General features: G+C 37.0%; 1 protein-coding gene across 1 annotated transcript in view; it reads right to left on the bottom strand.

Moving 5' to 3' along the window:
• Positions 1-921: 921 nt before the first annotated feature.
• Positions 922-9,807, bottom strand: part of LOC106876838 (zinc finger protein 706) — a 21,956-nt gene continuing 13,070 nt past the window's right edge. The window contains exons 2-3 of the mRNA XM_014925555.2: positions 2,348-2,486; positions 922-1,011 (exon numbers count right to left, since the gene is read on the bottom strand). Of these exons, the coding sequence (XP_014781041.1) occupies positions 922-1,011; positions 2,348-2,482 (225 nt within the window). The 5' untranslated portion in view covers positions 2,483-2,486. The remainder of the gene's footprint in view (positions 1,012-2,347; positions 2,487-9,807) is intronic.

Here is a 9,807-nt window from a genome sequence, read left to right as displayed (position 1 = left end):
GGGGGGGGGGGGTAGATAAAAGTAAACAGCATGGATGTGTAGTAAGAAGCTTGCTTCTGAACCACATGGTTAGAGAGTTGGGCAAGTGTCTTCTATTATAGCCGCAGGCCAGCCAAAGCCCTGTGAGTGGATTTGATTGACAGAAACTGAAAGAAGCTTGTCATGTGTGTGTTTCTCCCCACCATTGCTTGACAGCTGGTGTTGGTCCCCATAACTTAGCAGTTCGATAGAATAAGTACTAGGCTTAAAAGGAAAAATTACTGGGTCAATTCATTCAACTAAAAATTCTTCAAGGGAGTAACCCCAACGTAGCCAGAGACGAAAGACTGAAACAAGTAAAAGATAAAGACATCAATACACATTTATACATAGTTTCATTACTGTCATTATTTCAATGTCAACTTTTTCATGCTTGCGTGGATCAAATGAAATTCGTTCAGGCAGATTTCCTATGACCAGATGCCCTAATTATCACCAACTTAAATTTGTTTCCAAGTCAGTTAATATATCTTCTAGTCCTCTGAACATGAACAGCACAATGACTAGACATGTTTTTTTCCAGAGTATTACAAATGAATGATACTGTTATGATAACATTTGCTGACAAATGTCATACAGTGTCAAATATTATAGACTCATCTAACTCACAGCAGTAAGAGAAACTGGATCACTCAAATTTGATCCAATTGAGAGCATTCAAGCCAGATAACCAGACTAAATCACATGGCCCCTGTTGTAAGCTTCAGGTCATGTCTTGGAGACCATGAAAAGGGCCATGGGAACTGCATTGCCCCCACTGACTAAGCAAAAACAAATAACACCATTAATGAAAGAAAGCTGCTGGTAGATAGTGGTGACTCATAAAAATTTGTGTTTTGTTGTACCATCATCATCATCAACAACAAACAGAGTATTTACCTGTCATTCCAGTTTCAATTCTTCTGGCAAAGATGCTTTCGGATGTTTGTTTTCAAAGTGCTGTTTGTAGGTTTTTACATCAGGCATCAAAGACTGAAATTCATGAGAAACAAACACTAAGAATACAGCAAAGTAATCCTTAAATCTTACATTTAAACACCAAAAGAGATCCACCAAATAGATTGCTAGCACTGGGAGACAAAAAAAAATTCTTTTAAAAGTTAAAAAAAATTTCTCAATGCCTTTTTTCTACCACCACTACTACTAATAATAATCTCTGATCTTCACAGCTGGCTGGTCTTGTACCACCTCCACTCAGGCATTCCTCCTCACTCACTCGTCTCACAATCCATATTGTGTTCAGCCACCCAAGACTCACACTAAACATTTTCCCAATCCATTCTCTCTTCACCTCTTAAGATTATCCTGTCCAGGTTTTTGTTGCAGCCATCAACTTGCTAATTAATCAAGTGAAACACTGTCATTCCCACTGGTCTATGACGATTATGGGACACAGTATTTTCCTACAGAACAAATTAATAATAAAGAAATTATGTACGTATTTTAAAAAAGTGAGCATGTATGTGTGTGTGTGTGTGTGTATATATTCTTGGTAGAAGTTTATTTTGGAAAACAACTGCTAATCATTCTTTGCACAACTTAATGAATTAATGGAAGATAAGGCTTTTGAAGATGATAACCACAGTGATATATCCATTTCTTCTGTACACACAAACAATCTCACTTCAATTAGTTCAACTTTTCAAGTGATTTGGATAGTATATTACCATCTGAATGGGTCAAATACCATTTTTGATAATGAAATTAAACTTGTTTTTTAAGTGTTGTTGATTCAAAGATCTCTTTGGAACTTGATGTGAAGCCTGTTGATTATATTTTTTTTAAACTTGACAGGTCGAGTTTGATCAGTACAATTGCCCAGCAAACCAATTTGTATGCGGAACAAAATGAAACACCTGTCTTAATTTCATAATGAAAAAGCTGCAAAAAAAGGGCAGGAAAAATTTTTTTTTTGTTTGTGATGTTTGTATGTCTATGGCTTAATTATTTACATTTAAGTTATTACTAATATATTTCTTTACATTATCGTTTTTGAGTATGTGTTTTTAGTTATTATGTAATTAATTAATAAACACAGTTGTACATTTTTAGCACAAATGACTACTTAACAAACAAGTTATTTTGGTAATATTGCCAATTTTCAAAATAACCTAAAGACACTATAAACATTTGAATAAGAAAACCCATTTTTAGGTACTTTCTGCTCAATCATTATAGGACTGAGTGCTTCAATTAGATATTGAGAGCAGGGGAGGCTGACAACATTTCCAACATCCAAAATAACTTGTGTTAAATGTGAAAGGGAAGGGTTAGCAGGCTGAGCAAATATATATACATAAGACATTACCATACAAACAGTGCACTTATAGTTGAGTGCTGCTGCTGCAGCCTTCTTCTGGTCATGTCCAGTGGATTTCTTCATTTTGTCTTTCTTTAGTTTCTGTTTTTGCTGTGACTGAATTTTCTGCTGACCACGTGCCATAATTCTGAAAATACAGAGAGAAAATAGCACCAGTTAATACCAGCCAAACTATAATGGACCTACACTAGATACTCAGCACTAATGACCACACTACACTGGAGCTACACCTATAAATCAGCACCTCACCTACAATAACATTAAAGTTTCACCTTTACTGGCCTCACTCTGACAACATAATGCAGAATCCACACTAACCACACTACAATGGCCTGGCAACACTCCACTTGCAACACTACCTACGCTGGCTGCATACAACTTCATTTACATGACTTCATAACATGTCACCTAATTTAGCCATAAAACACTGGATTTACATTGACCACACAAACACTTCACATGCTAATTATTATAGCAGGGTAACAAAAAAATTTGTTTCTTTCAGCTGGATGTTTTAATGATTAATGTAAGAAATCTGTTTTTCATAGTTAATTATATAAACATAATTAACTATGTAAATTATATTAAAATAGTTATTTAGAATGATATCTTCCCTGAATCAGGGATAAAAGAACAGCTGAAACTATTCTAAGCTTAAAAAAGTAGGTCTGTTGAAACATTAACAAACTAAGCCTCCACTAACACTGCACTTAAAGGTGACCTGCAGAAACTAATCATAGATAAATACTGTAGTATGTTTACTAGTGGATGAACAGTTGATGAATAACTGTCTATTAACACAGCGAATATACAAAAATATATACGTCCGTTAATCCCACCAGTTTGACAGGTGAGATAAACGGAAGGAGTTAAGTATTCAGCCTAAAACAATTTAGCTTTAAAGCTCTCAATAACACTAGAGTCTCATTTAATTCAAAATGGTCCCATATTTAGAAAGCTAGATAAGGTGCTTTAGTTACACATATTTCTGCAGTCAACAACAAACATCAGAACTAATACCATGTGGTAACAGATACAGACACCTGTCCAGTTAAGAATATATCTAATTCTTCCTTATTACAATAATATTTCTAACATTACTAACCAAATATCAGTGTTCTCTATTATAAAACCCACAGTATACAAAATTTTCAACTTTAAATTCATAATGAATAAAGGGAAAGTATTACAAAAATTACTAGTATTGTTTTTTTTTTATTATCATCATTATTATTATTTAAGGCAGTAAGCTGACAGAATCGTTAGCACGCTGGGAAAAATGCTTAGTGGCATTTCATCTGTCATTACATTCTGAGTTCAAATGCCGCCATGGTCAACTTTGCCTTTCATCCTTTCGGGGTCAATGAAATAAGTACCAATTACACACTGGAGTCGATGTAATCAAATATCCCCCTCGCCCAAATTTCAGGCCTTGTGCCTATAGTAGAAAGGATCATTATTATTATTATTATTATTATTATTATTATTACTACTAAGGCAGGGATCTAACAGAATCATTAGCTTGTCAAAACAATTATTAGTAGCATTTCATCTATTTTTAGGTTTTGGAGTTTAAATTCCAAAGTCTACTTTGCTTTCCATCCTTTTGGGATCAATTTAACAAGCACTAGTTGTGCACAAGAGTCAATGTAGTTGTCTAGCACTCTTCCACCAAAATTTCAGGCCTTATGCCTGAAGTAGAACAGATAATTATTAAGGTGGTGAGCAGGTAGAATCGTTAGCTTAGGACAAAATGGTTAACGGCATTTCTTCTGGTTCTTTACATTTTGAGTTCAAATACTGCAAAGATCAATTTTGCCTTTAAACTATGAAGTGAGGATTAAAATAAAAGTACCAGCCAAGTAATCGACAAACCTCCTGCCCCTAAAACTACCGCTCATGCCAAAAATGTGAAACCCTTATTGTCAATATTATTATTATTAGCACAGATCTTTGTCAAAGATTAGATCTTAGGACTCCTGTTAATAACACTTGAATACCCTAAACTGTCGAACGCTAAACCACCTACATAGGTAGTGGGTAGTGATTTTCTTCACTACTTCAGGGAGTGATGACCCTGCCTGACATGAGTCCCGGGCTCAGCTGGCTCTGGCTAACAGTACCCGGTATGGGCCCCTATCCAGGGTTACGGAAAGGAGACAACCTTCAAAGAAATCCAGAGTGGAGCCCCATAGGCAGTTTAGTGTTCAACTCGACACTCTTTCAGCAACTCCTGCAACCAAGCTGGTGCCAAACATAATGCTCTGCACTCCTTTGAACTACGCCAGCAAGGTCGAGAGAGGAATCCTGATGATTGGGCTACTCAGGATTTTCTTATATCTAGCCCAGGCTTGCGCAAAACTGGAGAGGACACTTCAGTGCTGCTGTAAAAAGTGGCAGAAAAAACATGGGAGGTAGCAGTCACAAGTGATAAGTCCATTCTGATTGGCGTAGGACATGGGTGCTATGGGTTACCTCTGACAGAGGGAGGGACCCTTGTGTCCCACTGGTTAGTTACTACCCACTTCAAGCTGGGCAGCCCCCGGTTAATAAGGTACTGACCCACCACAGGCCGCCTGCTTCATTGGTTGCTTGGAGCTAAGAGTTTGATTTGAAAAACAGCCTGCAATCTCTGCACCAAGAAAACAATCAAAAGACAAGAAACCACCAGTCCTGCGGTTAGCAAGCTGAAACGTCAGGACCATGTGCCCTGGTATATCTGATGACCTACTCCGGGATTTGAACTCACAACCTCACGATTGTAAGCTCAACGCTCTAACCACTGAGTCATGCACTTCACGGGAGAAATACCACTGATGCTACATTTCTGGTAAGACAGCTGCAGGAGAAATTCCTAGTCCAAGATATGCCTCTGTACTTGGCTTTCATTGACATAGAGAAAGCCTTTAACAGAGTGCCCCGATCCCTTATCTGGTGGTCAATGCGGAAACTAGGGACAGATGAGTGGTTGGCAAGAGCTGTACAAGCCATTTACAGGGATGCTGTCAGTAAGGTGAGGGTTGGCAACAAATATAGTGAAGAATTCTGGGTAGAAGTAGGGGTTCACCAAGGATCAGTCCTCAGCCCCGTTATTCATCAAAGTCCTCCAGAGAGCTCCTCTATGCTGATGACCTTGCTCTAATAGCTGAGTCACTACCAGAACTAGAGAAGTTGTTTCAGGCATTGAAGCAAGGTCTAAAATCAAAGAGCCTTAGAGTCAATCTAGCAAAAACCAAAGTCTTAGTAAGTAGGAAGGCAGACAAATCACAAATCCCTTCAGGTAGTTGGCTCTGCTCAATCTGTAGAAAAGGCGTAGATAGAAACTCCGTATGTACTCAGTGTGAACTATGGACACATAAGAGATGCAGCAATAACAAAGGATGCACAGGGGCAATAAACACTAAAGATGCACAGAAAACAGATTCCATCACATGCCAGGGGGAAAAACTAGTAGTTGATATCTTCCGTTACCTAGGTGAGCAAGTTAGTAGCAGGAAACATAGCTGCTAGAATAAGAATAGCTTGGGCAAAGTTCAGAGAACTGCCTCTGCTGGTAACAAAAGGCCTCTTGCTCGGAGTGAAAGGTAGAGTGCATGATACCTGTGTGTGAACAGCCATGCAACACGGAGGTGAAACATGGGCTGCGACTGCTGAAGACATATGTAGGCTTGAAAGAAATGAAGCTAGTATGCTCTGCTGGATGTGTAAAATCAGTGTGCATACACGACAAAGTGTAAGCACCCTGAGAGAAAAGTTGGACATAAGAAGCATCAGATGTGGTATGCAAGAGAGATGACTGTCCTGGTATGGTCACGTGTTGCATAGGGATGATGACAGCTGTGTGAAGAAGTGTCACACCCGAACAGTGGAGGGAATCTGTGGAAAAGGTAGACCCAGAAAGACATGGGATGAGGTGGTGAAGCACAATCTTCAAACATTGGGTCTCACAGAGGCAATGACTAGCAACTGAAACCTTTGGAGATATGTTGTGCTTGAGAAGACCCAGCAAGCCAAATGAGATCGTAGCTGTGGCCAATGCCAGTGTCATATAACTGGCCCGTTTAAACTGCTATGCTTGAGAAGACCTGCTGAGCCAAGTGAAATCGTAGTCGTGGCTGATGTCACTGGCACCTACGCCAGAGGCACGTAAAAAGCTCCATTCAAGCGTGACCATTGCCAGTGTTGCTTGACTGGCACCCGTGCTGGTGGCCTGTAAAAAGCACCATTCAAACGTGGTCAATGCCAATGCTGCCTGACTTGACTGGCTCCCATGCCAGTGGCATGTAAAAAGCACCATTCGAGCATGGTCGATGTCAGTGCCACCTGACAGGCTCCCACATTGGTGGCACATAAAAAGCACCCACTACACTCTCAGAGTGGTTGGTGTTAGAAAGGGAATCCAACTGTAGAAACCTTGCCAGATCAAATTGGAGCCTAGTGCAGCCTCCCAGCTTGCTAGTCATCAGTCAAACCGGCCAACCCATGCCAGCATGGAATGCAGATGATGATGATGGAGAATAAGATCTGAATAAAAGTGATATTACACACTTGATATCAACCCACTTGAGATACAAACTTCTTGTTTTTAAGTAATCTAAATTAAAACTATCCATCTCTTGCTAATAATGGCAAAGATATTACACTAAATTGTTCATTATGATCAAAATTAAAACAATGGTAGTATATTTCAACAGAAATATAGTAACAAAAGGGTTACTCATAAGGAAAAGATGTGATCTTTTAGCAGTTAACATTTAATTATATCCAGTTGGATATTTTCTCAAAACATGTATCTCAAACATTGGTAGATAATCGGATCTTACATTTCCAGTTGTAGTTTTAACTGTTTGTTACAGGCAATATCATTAAATAAATGTTCAAATTATTATTAACTACTTTTCTCTCTTAGTGATTAGCCTACTTCAGTGCAATTATCCTGTTTCAGTAGAAATCTGCATGCTATATATATTGATGTTACAGAGATGCTGTTCCAATCAATATGTCAATTTATCTGACAATGGGGAAACTATAACAGTTAATTGGGTCCCAAAAACCTTATTTTCCTCATGAGGAGGTTGGTGATAGGTGCAATTTAACCATTTAGCATTCAGATTACTTTGTCAAATATAATGTTTATTTATTCACACAGTTTCGAATTAATCATGCGTTATCTTGCAGCTTTGAGATTTCGATGATATGATTGTATATTTTAAGAATAACATTGTAGGGTAGGCATGAGACGGGATCTGGTTGATTTGAGCATAAAACAGGTAGAATATTTGGGCCGGATATGGTCGGTTTAAATGCTAAAGCATTAAACTTGAAACACAACAGATATTTAATAGCATTTCATCTAATGCTCTAACAATTCCAATAATCTACTGTACTGGATTGATATTTAATCAACCTCCAAAAGAATGAAAGGCAAAGTTGACGCCAATACATTTTGAACTCAGAGCTGAAACAAATATTGCAAAGCATTTTACCACATTAAATAACATTCTCAATAATAATTCTAAAAACATGAAATAACAGTGGTATTAATGATTGACAAATCAACAGGAGATGAGAGGATTAAGATAATATATAAAATGAAATGTGACAAAATGGATTTCTGTTTACCAATGTTAGCAATATTAGGTGTTAATAGTGCATGTGTTAAAGCTAACAACCTTTCATTAAGGATCAGTAAGTTACCAATGAGATACGACAATTAAACCATTCCAACTTCTTTCTTGCATAAATGGTCTTCTGTCTAAGACAGAAATCAATATTTCTGTTAAAAGCAGCTATTTAGGAAAATATTAAAATCTTGCAATCCTTACACTATCTTACACTCAACATTAGTTTTTCTATGCTGGGTGGAGCAGATTTACAGCAATGTCACATCAACACATCACTGGATTGTCCAACTACTCCACATGCTTTCCTTACTGTACACTATCATAGTCTTCTCTAAATTATGGAGGAATCAAAAGAGTACAGAACTGGTCAGTGAATCATAGAGTACATTTAGCAGAGTTCATTCTGTTGCAAGTATTCAATCCAGGATTCCACTTTGAGGGTACCTTCCTCCCTCCCATCCGGCTGGGATCCTGTAAAGGGTCATGGACACTGCCCTGCCATCTTGACTAAAAGATTAAAAAATAAATAAATAAAAATAAAAGTATACCCAGATGCAAGTAGGTCCATCATTAAAACTTATTTTATTTGCATGTAGAGTCAAGTTCAGTTCCATGTATGAATGTAGCTTTTTAGAGGTAGGAAAAGTAGACAGGGCATAGCATGATATTGTACTAGAGATTTTCAGTAATGACTAGTTATTGGAGAAAAAACCTCTTTTTGAAAATGGTAGTTATTAAAGAATGTAAATCATTCCAAATCTAAAAGATATTAATGATTTGTAGGTACATGGTATTTTGTTATGCAACCATAATATACTACAAAGTACATTAAATGTTTTTATAAGTCAATACCACATTATTATTTTGTTATGGTTATTTATACAGATATTCTATAGAAATTATAGCCAGTACTGATTTTTGCTACAGTGTTTTGTATACAAGATGTCTGATGTAAATAAACAATGTGTTCGAAGATGATTAATAGGTTAGATGGGTGCTGGTGAAGGGGCAGAAACCCCCAAAATATGGCATATACACTCATTTTTCATCATCAATCTCATTGTTTGTTTACATCTAACACCTTGTATATGAAATGTAGCAAAAATCAGGGTTGGCTATAACTTCTATAGAATATTTGTAGAAACAACCTTAACAAGATAAAAGATATTGTTAGGATATTATATTTAAATCTTGTTGAAGGAGAAATGTCTCACATATAAATTTAAACTATTTCTTGCTTCCAAGAAAAAAATTCCCTATGATGCAGCTTTGTCACTGTAACAGTGGTTATGCCCTCTTTTTTTTTAGTTCTTGAAGAGACAAGTGGTAACTATAGTTGGAACATACAACTGTCAGTTTGAGAAAGTCAGTAAATTTATAAGGACTGTAAGCATTATCACCAAGTTCAGAATTATATCTAGATTGAAGCATGCAAACACAACTAATAATAGATATTATTTATTGTACAGGCAGACATGTGAACTGGGGCATAATTTAGAATACTACTCAGTGATAATTTCTAAGTAGAAAGTCTCTAGATTATCATTTCATAATAATGCTGGAAAAGAACCTTGTCTCATAGTTCAAACATTAGAAATCAAATGTGGAACTTAAGAGATGATGCCAAAAGATGGGAAAAAAGAAAAGTAAACATGAGGGAGTTAAGATCTACTGTAACTAAAAAAAAAAATTCATTTTCTTTTAGCATGGGGACCTCAGAATAGGCAACCAGAAGATTAATTTACCACACACACACAGGCCAAGGTACATACATACACACACACACACAAAACTGATTTAAACCAAGTTAATAACATATATATA

The sequence above is a fragment of the Octopus bimaculoides genome, chromosome 4, assembly GCF_001194135.2.
Source record: "Octopus bimaculoides isolate UCB-OBI-ISO-001 chromosome 4, ASM119413v2, whole genome shotgun sequence".
NCBI lineage: Eukaryota > Metazoa > Mollusca > Cephalopoda > Octopoda > Octopodidae > Octopus > Octopus bimaculoides.
The sequence above is the reverse complement of the archived record's forward strand: the minus strand, read 5'-3'. Positions and strand labels throughout refer to the sequence as shown.